Source organism: Thalassophryne amazonica, chromosome 10, assembly GCF_902500255.1.
Source record: "Thalassophryne amazonica chromosome 10, fThaAma1.1, whole genome shotgun sequence".
Lineage (NCBI taxonomy): Eukaryota > Metazoa > Chordata > Actinopteri > Batrachoidiformes > Batrachoididae > Thalassophryne > Thalassophryne amazonica.
The window spans coordinates 65,618,457-65,634,599 of NC_047112.1; the positions used below are offsets into that span (position 1 = coordinate 65,618,457).

General features: G+C 41.0%; 1 protein-coding gene across 4 annotated transcripts in view; it reads left to right on the top strand.

Moving 5' to 3' along the window:
- mllt1a (MLLT1 super elongation complex subunit a) overlaps positions 1 to 16,143 on the top strand; it is a 130,547-nt gene that overhangs the window by 95,171 nt on the left and 19,233 nt on the right. For 2 of the 4 annotated variants that reach the window (XM_034180158.1, XM_034180156.1), the window contains exons 6-9: positions 8,696 to 9,334; positions 11,457 to 11,544; positions 11,655 to 11,766; positions 11,894 to 11,993. In XM_034180158.1, the coding sequence (XP_034036049.1) occupies positions 8,696 to 9,334; positions 11,457 to 11,544; positions 11,655 to 11,766; positions 11,894 to 11,993 (939 nt within the window). Of the gene's footprint in view, positions 1 to 8,695; positions 9,335 to 11,453; positions 11,545 to 11,654; positions 11,767 to 11,893; positions 11,994 to 16,143 lie in introns of all 4 variants that reach the window. The other 2 variants (XM_034180155.1, XM_034180157.1) reach the window with 1 other exon arrangement.

The window sequence follows — 16,143 nt, forward strand, 5'->3', positions numbered from 1 at the left end:
TTTTACTACGAACCCACACTGTTGTGTCACGTGCAGAATGTGGCTTGGCATTGTCCTGCTGAAATAAGCAGGGACGTCCCTGTAAAAGACATTGCTTGGATGACAGCATGTGTTGCTCCAAACCCTGGATGTACCTTTCAGCATTGATGGCGCCATCACAGATGTGTAAGTTGCCCATGCCATGGGCACTAGCACACCCCCATACCATCACAGATGCTGGCTTTTGAACTTTTCACTGGTAACAATCTGGATGGTCTTCTTCCTCTTTTGTCATGGCATCCATGATTTCCAAAAACAATTTCAAATGTGGACTCATCAGACCACAGCACACTTTTCCACTTCGTGTCTGTCCATTTCAAATGAGCTTGGGCCAAAGAAGGCGGCAGCGTTTCTGGATGTTGTTGATGTATGGCTTTCGCTTTGCATGGTAGAGTTTTAACTTGCACTTGTAGATGAAGCGATGAACTGTTTTAACTGACAATGATTTTCTGAAGTGTTCCTGAGCCCATGCAGTAAGATCCTTTACACAATGATGGCAGTTTTTAATGCAGTGCGGCATGAGGGATCAGAGGTCACGGGCATTCAGTGTTGGTTATCAGCCTTGCCGCTTTCGTGTAGAAAGTTCTCCAGATTCTCTGAATCTTCTGATTATATTATGGACTGTAGATGATGGAATCCCTAAATTCCTTGTAATTGAACATTGAGAAACATTGTTCTTAAACTGTTGGAGTATTTTTTCATGCAGTTGTTCACAAAGTGTGGTGATCCTCACCCCATCTTTACTTGTGAACAGCTGAGCCTTTTGGGGATGCTCCTTTTATACCCAGTCATGACACTTACCTGTTTCCAAACAGATGTTCTTTGAGCATTCATCAGCTTTCCCAGTCTTTTGTTGCCACTGTCCCAGCTTTTTTGAAACGTGTTGCAGGCGTCCATTTCAAAATGAGCAAATATTTGCACAAAAACAATAAAGTCTATCAGTTTGAACATTAAATATCTTGTCTTTGTGGTGTATTCAATTGAATATAGGTTGAAGAGGATTTGCAAATCATTGTATTCTGTTTTTATTTACATTTTACACAACGTCCCAACTTCAATGGAATTGGGGTTGTAAATAAGCCTTCTGATCCCCTCTGCAAATCATTTATGGAAATTGTGGATGTATTAGGATTCCAGCATTGTATTCAGGATTCGACCCACATTAGTGGAAATACCCTCGATTTGGTTCTCGCACGTGGTATGGCTGTCACAAATATTGACATCATGCCTCTTGCATCAGTGGTCTCTGATCACTCACTTATTAGGTTTACAGTTTCACTGCCGTGTTTAGTGGAACAACCTTATTTATCACTGCAGTGACGCATCAACTCCTCAATTATGATGGAACTCGAAGCTAGACTGTCTGATGTTTTAGCTTCACATTTGGAAAATGCCCAATCAGTAGACAGTCTTGTGGATACTTGAAACTCAGCGCTCAAAATTACACTCGACATGATTGCACCACCTATATTGAAACCGCACTCCCCCAAAACACAGTCTCCTTGGTTCAGTGATTACTTGCGTGACCTCAAGCATAAGGCTGGAGGTCTAGAATGAAAATGGCGTAGTTCAAAATTAGAAGTATTCCACCTTGTGTGGCGTGATGCTATTTAAGACTATAAGCATGCACTACTGGCTACAAAGTGGACCTATTACTCTGAATTGATCAACAAAAACAAGCATAATTCAAAGTTCTTGTTCGACACGGTGGCAACACTTATTTATGGACAACCACCTGTAGTTCGCTCTCCTTTTACAGCACAAGATTTCTTGGATTACTTCACGAAGAAAATAGATGACATTAGGTTAAACATGTCCCAGCATACCTTAACCCAGCCACTGCACCCTGCTATTGAGGTGGGTGCCATTACTGAGATATTAACTAGATTTACAGATTTGATAGTATCTCACTAGGCGTATTGACGAAACTCATAAGTCTGCAAAAAGCACAACCTGCTTATTTGATCCCATACTGACAAAACTGTTTAAAGACCTGTGGCCCACTCTTGGGCAGACTATGCTGGAAATTATTAATCTCTCATTAACCTCTGGATCTGTTCTTAAATGTTTCAAACCTGCAGTGATTAAACCATTACTTAGGAAATCTTATCTCGACCCTAGTGTATTGGAAAACTATAGGCTGATATCAAATCTATCATTTTGCTCTAAAATTCTGCTCAAGGTGGTTTCATAGTACCTCGTGGACTACCTTACTGAGAATAATCTTTTTGAGCCACTGCAGTCTGCTTTTTGTTCACAATAATAGTAGCATCTGCTGTTGATGCTACAAACTCAAAACTATTATGTTCAAACTGCTTTTTTAGCAACTCTGTGAATCACTAAACTAGTATTTAGTTGTATAACCACAACAACCTCTTCAAGTATTTTGACATAACAAACTGATCCATGATACCTGGTATGCGATATATAGGCCCAACACCATAGTAGGAGAAACATGCCCATATCATGATGCTTGCACCACCATGCTTCACTGTGTTCACTGTGAACTGTGGCTTGAATTCAGAGTTTGGGGGTCGTCTCACAAACTGTCCATTCTAAAGCATTGGAGATCATTGTAGATGAACAACCTATAATTTTTTGCACCTGCATATAAGTTTTCCCCTCTGCAATCAACTTTTTAATCAAACTACACTGTTCTTCTGAACAATGTCTTGAACGTCCCATTTTCCTCAGGCTTTCAAAGGGAAAAGCATGTTCAACAGGTGCTGGCTTCATCCTTAAATAGGGGACACCTGATTCACACCTGTTTGTTCCACAAAATTGATGAACTCACTGACTGAATGCCACACTACTATTACTGTGAACACCCCCTTTTCTAAATTTATTTTTATTTTATTTTTATTTTTTTTACTAATAGCCCAATTTCATAGCCTTAAGATTGTGCATATCATGAATGCTTGGTCTTGTTGAATTTGTGAGAATCTACTGAATCTACTGGTACCTTGTTTCCCATGTAACAATAAGAAATATACTCAAAACATGGATTAATCTTTTTAGTCACATAGCACTATTATTCTGAACACTACTGTACATACATACTGTTCTTCATACCGTGTGTTGCCCCTTTAATGTCAATGACAGCTTGGAGTCTTTTGTGGCAGTTGTGGATGAGTCTCTTTATTTTCTCTGATGGTAAAGCTGCCACCGAATATGTCTTGGACATCATTTATGAATACAAACAGTATTTATTCTCTTAAAATATTTGGGGGGGGGGGGGGGGTCTAAACTTCTGCCAGCATATGTCAACTTAGGAGCACAACTGAATGGAATGAGTTTAATTCACCTACTGGTAAAAAACAAAAGCGCATAAAGACCCTTCGATAAGACTTGTCAGTGATTCACTGACGTTTTTTTTTTTGTTTTTTTTTTATTTCGACAAGACTATGTTGGTCTGTCTGTTGGTTTGTTTGTTTATGTATTTGTCTGTCTGTCTGTTAGTCTTGTCGAAGTAATTCGACAAGACTGTGTATCTGTTGGTTTGTTTGGTTATGTTTGTCTTAGTTTGTTCACCTTAAATTTGGAGCATTTTTCATCTGATTGACTTGAAATTTGGTCAGAACATGTAGACTGCCTGTGTGCATAAGCCTATGATATTTGGAGTGGTTCCAATAATATTTACCACTCATACTTGGGTCCAACTTACAAATTTTGGGGACATTTAAATGAAAATCCATCCTGTGGCAAACGCCGGAATTACAGCTTTCTGTTATCAGATGGCACCACCTGGTGGCAAAAAACAGAACTACAAGCAAATGGGCGGTGATCTAAAGAGCTTCTCTTTGCTTTGTCACAGTCAGGGATCTGTGTGAAACTTCAGACAACAAGCAGCATTTTTAATAATCACCGTTTACATTTCGTCGTCATTTCAACAGGTTTCTGTTCAGGTAAAATACTTGTGACGTTTGTCTGGTTTGGTGGTGAGCCATCAGGAAACAGCAAAATACTTGTAACTACAATATTAAGCGAAAAAAGTGGAGAAGCTTTTTTTTCAGCACTGGAAAAGCTTTTAAAATAAATACGACAGCACAGAAAAGAAAAAGGAAAAGTGTCCATCACAGCCTTTGCGGTGTCAGTAGCTACAGTCAGAAGGTTCGCAGCCCGCAGAGGGGCTCTGATCTAAAGTGATTCTCTTTGTGAAACTGAAACCTGACACCATCTTCTAGAGCAAAAACAAGCAGCATTTTGTTCATAATCACCGTTTCGTCATCGTTCCAACAGGCTTCTGTTCAGGTAAAATACTTGTGAAGTTTGTCTGGTGTCATGCATTGCGGCGCTTTTTTCACTGTAATTAAAGACGGCGCCGTTAAATGAGTCAACAATACGCTGTTTTTTATGCCGCAATGTCCACATCATAACATAATTGACTTGAAATTTGGTCAGAACATGTAGACTGCCTGTGTGTATAAGCCAGTGATTTTTGGAGTGGTTCCAATAACATTTACCACTCATAATTGGGTCAAACTTGACAAATTTTGTGAACATTTAAACGAAAAGCCACCTTGTGGTAAACACTGGAATGACAGCTTTCTGTTATATGATGGTGACGCCTGGTGGCAAAAATCCGAAGTACAGGCAGAGGGGCTGTGATCTAAACCAGTTGTCTTTGCTTTGTCAAACCCAGGCATCTGTATGAAACTTCACATCACCTTACATCTGCAAATCACCGTTACACCTTAATCACCGTTTACATTTCCTCTTTGTTGCAACAGGCTTCAGCTCTGATCTAAAGCAGTTCTCTTTATGAAACCTAACACCATCTTCTAGATCAAAAACAAGCAGCATTTTCTTAATTATCACCGTTTCGTCATCGTTCCAACAGGCTTCCGTTCAGGTAAAATACTTGTGAAGTTTGTTGGGTTTCCTCATTTGTGCTTTTCTCGCGTAATTAAAGGTGGCGCTGTTAAATGCGCCGTAAATGTGACAAAAATACACAGTTTTTCATGCCGCAATGGGGCCCTTAAAAAGTAGCGTAAAGACACCTTAAACAAAATATTTAATAAATTGCATATTGTGTGGTAAAACCAGCAGTGGCATCAGACGTCACTGTGATCTCTGTTCGGTCCCTCTCAGCCCTGATGCGGACTGAGCGGACAGCTTAGAGCACGCTGTGTCAAAAATATACCGCTCATCATAGCACAATGTGGACCTCTTAAAAAGCTGCATCAAAAACAGCATTTGGATGCACAGAACGTGTGCCAAATATGCACTTCTGTGTACAATGCGCATAAAAACTGGCCTCTGTGTAGTCTGATTTCTCCATCCTTTTCTCTCAGCCACTGAATTTGAAGTGTTTGCGCCTGGTATGGTTGCTGAGAAGTGCAAATCAATCTACTCTAAAAACCTTAACTGTGCTCTTATATTACAAAAATATAATTTAAATGTAAAGTTAAGGTAAAATTAACTGTTAAACTTTTCGGCATTTCATTTGTATATCCAACTCAATCAAAAAACTGAATGTGTTTCAGAGATTTTGTTCAGGCAGTACAGCTGTTTCTTACCGCGATATATAAAAAGCCACTCAATGGCTTTAAAAATGGTTAAAACAGCAAACACACCTTTCGATAAGGCTTGCAAGTGGTTGCACCTTGTTACGGTGGCTGGGAAGTGTAAATCAATCAGTCATGAAAACTAAAACAGCAAAAAGATGTTTCAACAAGACTGGTCAGTGTTCCACTGACTTTTCATTTGTCTATTTATTTGTTCATCTTAAATTTTGAGTATTTTTCATCTGCTTGACTTGAAATTTGATGAAAGCATACAGAGTAGCGATGTCCAGAGGCCTATGTTTTTTGGGGGGGGGGGGGGGGGGGAGTGGTTCCATTGATATTTGCAGTAGATAATTGGGTGGCTGCCTTGGTGTTTTGGTGTGCATTCTTTTTTTTTTTTTTTGTGTATTACTTTTGTGATTTGCAACGGTTCCTGGATCTCTTTCATCCACGCAGAGCTCACAAAGATCAGGGGAACAACTTGTCGTTACATCTGGCTTCAGTTCGGGTAAAATACTTGTGATATTTGTCTTGTTTGGTGGTCTCATTCTGGCCTTAAAGGAGACCTGCATTGAAATAAATGTGGTCAGATTTCAGAAAAGAAATAGCTGATATGTATTTATAAGACCCTTGTGAATGCAGTAAAGTAAATCTGTAAGCCCAAATTTGTAATTCAGCGGAGAAATATTTGTTTAAAAATGACAAATTTGCAGCTAACATTTAGCCCTCTGTGAAAACAGTTTGTACATCCGGATCATTTCCATGACGTCGGTGACAAGACGACGCGCTCCCGCCTTCAGTCCGATCCCGCATTGAAATTGATTTTATCTCTTACTGTTATACACATCCTGGTTTCAACATCCAAAAGTAATGAATGCAATGAATGTGAGATACAGCTCTGCTTGCTCAGATCCGGGGATCAGATCAGCGGCGGCATCGACAGCGGGCGACATTATTCCCCGACGCCTCGCTCTCACTGCCCCCGATACGCTTACCGAGTGAATGCGCTCTTTAAATGCCGCCGCAGCACTCACACCCCCATGTCTGCTGTGCAGCCAGCACCACCTCTCTGTCTACTGAATGGAGTTGCAGCCAACTTGGCACAAGTCCAGAGACTACGCTCGCCGTTTTAATGCAGTGCGCGCGGTGACACCTGTTGCTCGCAAGGACTTCTTGCTGCAAAATCCGCAACGCCGCACGTCTCGGTAATCGGAGCCGCAGAGCTCCATGGCCGCCGAGAGAGGTTTATATATTTTTAATGACTTCAATTCTTTGTGGGTCTCGCCTCCGTAGCCCGCGACGGTACACCGGAGGTGAAAGACAGTAGATTTTCAATGTGACACCACTCAAACGGGCGTAGGAAAAAGTCCACAAAAATAATTTTCAAGCACAAATAAAAGAAATGTGTACTCACCAAGCGTACCGCAAGACAATATGAAGTTTTAAAAAGTAGATCCTTCCGTATAAGACAAGAAAAAGGTGCAGATGCAAACTGACGTAAATCCACAAATTACAGTTGGCGCGCGCAATGCATGCTGGGAGAGGGTCTTGTCCCAGCGTCCATGATGAAAGGGACAATTTGCGGAGGGCTAAATGTTAGCTGTAAATTTGTCATTTTCAAATGAAGATTTCTCCGTTGAATGACAGATCTGGGCTTGCAGATTTACTTTACTACATTCAGAAGGATCTTATGTGTAAATATAAGTCATTTTTTGGTCAAAAGATCTGACTGCATTTATTTCAATGCAGGTCTACTTTAAGAGTTTGCTGATCGAGGTAGATACTGGAAGTAAAAGTAATGAAGGAAAAATCAAAGAAGCCACTTTTAAAGGATTTATATATGGAATGTGACTTGAATCCACCTGATGTAATAGAGCAAAAATGACCTTTCTAGTAATCAGCTGTATAATCAGTTCAACTTTTACCCTTGTTTCAATTGACGTCAAGCTATCTGGTGGCAAATTCTCCAAGATAGGAGACTGTCCAAACTAATGATAGTCATAGAGCCAAAAGGATATTTTTTTATTAAGGATTTAAAACTGGATTGTGACATGAATCAGTCAAGAAAACTTAAAGCAACAGAGCGAAAAGACCAAAAAGATCCTTCCTAAATACCTGTCAGTGCACCACTGACTCTCTTTTTTATCATTTCTTTATTGTGGGGAAAAATATTTTTGCTTCTAATAAATGTTAGCAAGAACAGGATACAGGGTTCAGAAAACTAGCGAAATATTCCATGTTGAAATTTGGATTTGGAGGTAAATTTTAGTTTGCTGTATGAAAGCATGGGATTATATTCGATGTTATTATATGGCTATGATGCTATGAGCACTCTGGCTGATTTCTGGTCTAATAGTTTCCCGTATCAGACCATTACCATGACAATCAGTCCGGATTGCATATCACATTTGTTACAAACAGAAAGCTTAAAAACACCAGAAAAACCAAGTCGGACATTAACATACTCATAAATGGTGGGCACATTTCCGCTAACTGCTAATTAGCGAAGTTAACTTTTTGTTAGCGGATTGGCTTTTCAGCTAAATTTGAAAACCATTAGCGGACCCATTAGCTGTTATAAAAGTTAACTTTTCAGTTCGGAAAAAACATACAGATTCACCATCACTTACCAGCTAACCAGACCATCTTTTAAGCAAGTTCTTCACGGACGTTAGCAAACAGGTCTGACTGTGCCCAAAACTGTCAGCAGCTTTCATATTCGAGCAATACTTAAGTTTACATGTTCTCACACACACACACACACACACACACACACACACACACACACGTGTGTATATGTGTATATATGTATGTATATATATATGTGTGTGTGTGTATATATATATATATATATATATATATATATATGTATATGTGTGTGTGTATATATGTATGTAATAGCCATGTAATAAACAAATAATTAACCCCGCTTGCTCCGTCTGTCCGGGAATATTAGACCTCGGTGCTTTTCGCATGGACCGAGGGAAGCAAGGTCAATACTGTTAACGGCTCGGATTGATATTTCCCGGGACAGACATTTTAATATTAGTGTTGCAAAGTACATGGGCAGTTGAACAAATGTGTTCTTGAAGCGCTTGTTCTGAAGGCTGGAGAAGAAATTTTATTGAAGTGCCCCCCAATCCTTGTAGGAACCCAGCAAAGAAGGAAGCGGCGGCAGCAGCAAGGGACCCAAGCCACATAAACTGCCCAAGGAGCACCGTGAAAGGCCCCGAAAAGACTCTGAGAGCAAGACCACATCGAAAGGTGACAATGACAGAGACAGTAGTAGTAAGAGCAGTCGTGACCAGTCTTCATCCTCATCCTCATCTTTGAAGAAGCCAGCAGAGATTAAAACAAAAGATGAAGTAAAGGTTCTTCCCAAGGCTGCTTTCAAGGAACCTAAACTGACGCTGAAGGAGTCAAAAATGGAGGGCATGTCTCCCAAAGGAGGGGGGGCTGGAGGTGGAGGGGGAGGAGGGGGTGGTCCTGCAGAGCCCAAAGCCCCAGGGAAGCGGCCCTCAACAGTAGAGTCTCCAAAGCCCAGCACCAAGAAGCAGAAGAAATGCAGTTCTGAGGGCACAAAGGGGCCTAGTGGGGCCTTCACTGGAACTTCTCCTCGTGTCTCCTCCTCATCTGCAGTCGGACAGCCCTATGCAGAAAAAAAGCCTCCCAAGGAAAAGGGCCGCTGGGCCAAAAGCAAAAGTGACACACAGGAGCTAAAGGAGTCCAAGAAAATTCCAGAGTCCGAAGAGTCTAATTCAGAAGATGAAGCTTCTTCAAAGTCAGAGGTATGTGGTCTTGATGGAGCTTTCATTTGAATGTGATTCTAAGAAGATCTTATATTGGGTCTTAACAGTGGTGGGCACAGTTCCGCTAACTGCTAATTATCAAAGCTAATGTTTTCATTATCGGATTAGCTTTTCAGATAACTTTGAAAACCATCAGCGGACTAATTATCTTCCGATAAATTTTAGACCGCTAACATATTTTTGCGTGCATGGTGAACAAAGCTTAACAGTTACAAACAATTATGAAGTCTGAAATCAAAGATTTGGGTACCTGCCTGTTAAATGTTTTGTAGTAGATGTATAGTTCTATCCTCTGCAAACCGAGGAGAGCTGATTCCAGAAGAAACTGCTATATCCTCTGCAGACAAAGGAGAACTGGTTTCAGGAGAAACCGCTTCTCTCCTCTGCAAGCAAATGAGAACTGGTCACAAAAGGGAAAAAAAAAAATTTCTTTTGACCCCATACTGATGCGCTGGCAATATCACCAAAGTCATCCATAGGCATACAGTTTTAACTTATGGTTAAAATTTTAACCAATTTCGGACAAGTTATTTAAAATCACATCTGAAGTTTTATAAAGTGAAAGTATCAGATATGTGTTTTAGTTTTAAAGTATTGCACTAATTTTGACGGTTTTAGTGTGGGCATGCTGTGTCCAGGTGCATTATGGGTAATCTCTACATTCACAACAGAAGAAATGCATTTGAGACGCTCTGATCAGGCTCCACACGGACAACAGCATTAAACTCTTTGTATATTGTGCCTAAAACTCGCATGAATATATTCTCTGGGTTCATAGACAGTTATTGTGTTTGTTTTATGTAAAAATGCCAGAGGAAGCTCAGTTTGCTTCTCCATTATTTTCATTTGGAATCATTGTGAGCTGCAATCACTTCTTTTTTGCTCTTTGGAGTCCTGCTTATGTCAAACACTGCTCCAGAGCTCTTGTTCCAGAGTAAGCAGCTTAAACGTATCAGACACGGATTATCTGGAATTTTGTTTTGGCAAGTTTTCACGGTCTCTACTGCCATCTACTGGCCCTTAGCGTTCATGGCAGTATGAGCGTCTTGACGCCAGTAGATGGCAGTGTTCTATTTATTTTGACCCTGGTTATATCAGACGGTTGTCTATTACAACTTGACTTTTTGGCTTTTTTTTTTTTTTTTTCTCCTCAAATAAAGGCATATTTTTGCAAAAGCACATTTATATGTAAACACCAACACACACCTCACATTAACGTGTTGGGTTTTACATAGAATGAATGAGTCGTCTAATCAGTGTTAGCGGAGGCTCATTTACACATAATCCCTTTGGCATTTGTGTTTGTTACAAAACTTCAGAATTAGTGCATTATTTAAAATTAGAAGATATGTGTTATATTTTAACTTTGTACAAATGACAGAATTGACATTAATGGAGTTATTCTATCTGGGTTAATTTGATGATTTTAAATCAAAATTATAAGTCAAAACTGCTTTATTTTCCAAGACCTCTGCCTCACTTTGGCACTGCTGTAATCTGTTAAGGAATAATGTCTTGTTTTTTGTGTGTAGATTTGATCTTAGCTCCTCTCAAATGCTTCACTGTTGCAAAATATGTAGTAAACAGGAGCTTCCAGCAGTGGGCAGGGCGCACAGACAGAGTGCTGAGTCATTGTTTGGGTCTGTGATCGCCTTTGATGCTACCAGAAGGGATCGTGGTGTTCGCTCGTTAGTACCAGAAACAATACTGAAAGTTATCGGTTATCGATTAGCTGTAGCTTCCGATACATTTTGGGGTGGTTTATCGGTTTAGCTTTATAAAAGATAACTTTTCAGTTAGCTGATAAACTGTTATCGAAGCTAGCGTTTTGGTTAGTTGTGCCCACCACTGGGTCTTAAGTTTCAGAAATAATAGTTGTATGTAAATTTCTAATACATCTCCTGTTAAATTGTTCAATGTTTTATGATTTATTTATTTTGCACCAACATTTAGTTTTGTAACTCTGTTTTGGACCTCATTATTTCCAAATCCTTCAACTCGAGGCTAACAAGTCTGGTTCTGGTTTTATCTTTTTGTAAAGTTTCTTGTCCATCCTATCCATCCATTTGCTCTCTTGTTGGGTCTTTCCTTCCAACAGCAGTCAGCTCCCTCCAGTCCCTCCAACTCCAGTTCCAGCTCTGATTCCAGTTCAGACTCTGACTTTGAACCAGGACAGAAACAAGGTCAAGGTGTGTTTTCATTCCATAGCTGATCATTCAAAGACGTGTGTGTAGGTTTACCAGTGCAGGATGTAGTGTTCTGTTCACTTATATTTTTATCAACTCTGTCTACCTCTCAGGGCCCCTGCGCTCCATGGTAGAGGAGATCCAGTCAGAAGAGTCTGATGACGATGACAGCAGCTCTGAGGAAGAGATGCCTGTCAAGACCAACCCCCCCAACCGGGACTCACGGTCAACTTCCACCACTTTTGTTTATGCAAATTTTATATACATTTTTCTGAAAACAATTCTGCTCCCATGCACAATGTGGGATGTGGTTTTTCTGTGAATTTCTGACCCTGTCATGATCCCCTGTTAGACTCAGCCTAGACAGCGAGAGTGACAGCAGCGACGGCTCACACCGCCCCAGTCGAGACCCCGCCCCACCCCCACAGAAACACAACTCTTCCAACAATAAAGTGAGTCAAATGCACTGTTAAGTTTCCTGCCCACTTTCATTGATGTATTGACAGGCACTTGAATGGTTTTGATGTGTATATAATATATAGCCCTTGTTTCTGTGTTCAAGGTCAAATTGAGTTTCTTCTATAGGAACCGATCCAATTTCTCCCTCAAGACAAGACAGTACTTGATATTAGCAATTTATTTATTTATTTATTTTTTTTTTTTTTTTACACCGCTGCTGAATTATGGTGATTTATTGTTTTTGACTGCCCCGATTAGTGCCTAAAGCTGGGCAGACACTGTACGATATTTTCAATTGCAATTTACAAAACAGCGGGGTGTAAAAGTTCAGAGCGCACGATTTATGTTCTCACACTATACGGCCCGATGCTCTGATGTGATATGACTACTCACATTGTACGTTCACAAACCACACGTCAGATTCATGTTTCCGGAAGCAAAACGTAAACAGAAGCTTTTTTTGTTGTTTTTTTTTTCAACTTTATTTACATTTCTTATTTTTACAAAAACTCTAATTTTTAACAACAAAAAAACAATACAAGACTTTACATGAGTTGAAGAATGGGAGGACAGAAGCTGCTCTCCCAAAGAGATGATCACTGTTTATGCTCTCTCCAATTCTGCATCGGTGTTTGCACATGTGCAGTGCGAGAGGACAGGTTGGGGTAAATCGGCTCGCAGATGCTCGTTGCGCTGCTTCAGTGCAATACCCTCACAAGGGCCGACCAAAATATGAAACAGGTTTGATTACTCCATGTATACTACACAATGCAGGACGCACGATTAAGCTGAAACTCGGCGCACGAGTGGGAAAAATTTGCTCGTAAAGGCCAAAACTCACACAGCGTAAACCCAGCTTTCAGAAGTTAGTGTGTACCACAGTGCTGTGCGTTTTATTACTGGCTGTGGATATCGTACACATCATTGTATTTTGTATGCTGTTGCTAAGTCTCTGTCCATCTGTGTGTGCAGGTTCTCTCATTGGTTGGTCTAAAACTATTCTTGGCATGGTTCCTCCTCATTTATCTCCATATATGTGTAGAATCCAACATCAATATGGCATTCACTCTCACTCTATTCTACAGATGGTGGTGCCAAGAGTGAGAACAAAACTTGGAAAAAGCTTTTAAATATGCTCCTTCCACATGGAATAACTTGCAGACTGAACTAAAATAGTGAGAACTGATCTCTCTACGGGAGCTTAAATCAAATATGAGGGATCAAGAGTAAAAGTCCCTTGGTCAGTGTGATTGCTTTTAAACATTTTTATGTCATTTTAGAAACTGTGTCTGTATCCCATGCTGGCTGGATGTTGTTTTTTTATTTATTGAAGTGTGTGTGTGTACAGTGAGGAAAATAAGTATTTGAACACCCTGCGATTTTGCAAGTTCTCCCACTTAGAAATCAAGGATTCAAAGGAATTTTATTATCATATGCACAGAAGAACATGTTCCCTGCACAATGAAATATGTCTACTGCATTTAACCCATCCTAATTGCCAGTAGGAGCAGAAGTCGCCATTAGGCGCCCGGGGACCAGCTCCAGATGTACATCCCTGCCTTGGTCAACAGCAGGGCTGAGCAAACCAACACCGACCCATAACAAACAACACACACACAACACATAGGCCGGCCCGGTACATAAACATACACTCAACAAAAATATAAACGCAACACTTTTGGTTTTGCTCCCATTTTGTATGAGATGAACTCAAAGATCTAAAACTTTTTCCACATACACAATATCACCATTTCCCTCAAATATTGTTCACAAACCAGTCTAAATTTGTGATAGTGAGCACTTCTCCTTTGCTGAGATAATCCATCCCACCTCACAGGTGTGCCATACCAAGATGCTGATTAGACACCATGATTAGTGCACAGGTGTGCCTTAGACTGTCCACAATAAAAGGCCACTCTGAAAGCTGCAGTTTTATCACACAGCACAATGCCACAGATGTCGTAAGATTTGAGGGAGCGTGCAATTGGCATGCTGACAGCAGGAATGTCAACCAGAGCTGTTGCTCGTGTATTGAATGTTCATTTCTCTACCATAAGCCGTCTCCAAAGGCGTTCCAGAGAATTTGGCAGTACATCCAACCAGCCTCACAACCGCAGACCACATGTAACCACACCAGCCCAGGACCTCCACATCCAACATGTTCACCTCCAAGATCGTCTGAGACCAGCCACTCGGACAGCTGCTGAAACAATCGGTTTGCATAACCAAAGAATTTCTGCACAAACTGTCAGAAACCGTCTCAGGGAAGCTCATCTGCATGCTCGTCATCCTCATCGGGGTCTCGACCTGACTCCAGTTCGTTGTCGTAACCGACTTGAGTGGGCAAATGCTCACATTCGCTGGCGTTTGGCACGTTGGAGAGGTGTTCTCTTCACGGATGAATCCCGGTTCACACTGTTCAGGGAAGATGGCAGACAGCGTGTGTGGCGTCGTGTGGGTGAGCGGTTTTCTGATGTCAATGTTGTGGATCGAGTGGCCCATGGTGGCAGTGGGGTTATGGTATGGGCAGGCGTCTGTTATGGACGAAGAACACAGGTGCATTTTATTGATGGCATTTTGAATGCACAGAGATACCGTGATGAGATCCTGAGGCCCATTGTTGTGCCATACATCCAAGAACATCACCTCATGTTGCAGCAGTATAATGCACGGCCCCATGTTGCAAGGATCTGTACACAGTTCTTGGAAGCTGAAAATGTCCCAGTTCTTGCATGGCCGGCATACTCACCGGACATGTCACCCATTGAGCATGTTTGGGATGCTCTGGACCGGCGTATACGACCGCGTGTACCAGTTCCTGCCAATATCCAGCAACTTCGCACAGCCATTGAAGAGGAGTGGACCAACATTCCACAAGCCACAATTGACAACCTGATCAACTCTATGCGAAGGAGATGTGTTGCACTGCATGAGGCAAATGGTGGTCACACCAGATACTGATAAAATAATAAAACAATAAAACAAAACTGCACCTTTCAGAGTGGCCTTTTATTGTGGACAGTCTAAGGCACACCTGTGCACTAATCATGGTGTCTAATCAGCATCTTGATATGGCACACCTGTGAGGTGGGATGGATTATCTCAGCAAAGGAGAAGTCATGGTTTAAAATCCTGCAGGGCAGCAAGGTCCCCCTGCTCAAGCCAGCACATGTCCAGGCCCGTTTGAAGTTCACCAGTGACCATCTGGATGATCCAGAGGAGGCATGGGAGAAGGCCATGTGGCCAGATGAAACCAGAATAGAGCTTTTTGGAATCAACTCCACTTACCATGTTTAGAGGATGAGAACAACCCCAAGAAAATCATCTCAACTGTAAAGCATGGGGGTGGAAACATCATACTCTGGGGGTGCTCTTCTGCAAAGGGGACAGGACGACTGCATCGTATTGAAGGGAGGATGGATGGGGTAATGTATTGTGAGATTTTGACAAACAACCTCCTTCCCTCAGTAAGAGCATTGAGGATGAGTCATGGCTGGGTCTTCCAGCATGACAATGACCCCAAACACACAGCCAGGGCAACTAAGGAGGGGCTTCGTAAGAAGCATTTCAAGGTCCTGGAGTGGCCTGGCCAGTCTCCAGACCTGAACTCAATAGAAAATCTTTGGAGGGAGCTGAAATTCCAAACCTGGCTGATCTAGAGAAGATCTGTATGGAGGAGTGGGCCAAAATCCCTGCTGCAGTGTGTGCAAACCTGGTGAAAAACTACAGGAAACGTTTGACCTCTGAAATTGAAAACAAAGGCTACTGTACCAAATATTAACATTGATTTTCACAGGTGTTCAAATGCTTATTTGCAGCAGTAACATATAAATAAATTATTAAAAAATCATACATTATTTCCGGATGTTTTTTTTTTTTTTTTTTAGATTGTCTCTCACAGTGGACATGCACCTAAGATGGAAATTTCAGACCCCTTCATGATTTCTAAGTGGGAGAACTTGCAAAATCATAGGGTGTTCAAATACTTATTTTCCTCACTATATATATATATATATATATATATATATATATATATATATATATATATATATATATATATATATATATATAAACCCCAATTCCAATGAAGTTGGGACGTTGTGTAAAATGTAAATAAAAACAGAATACAATGATTTGCAAATC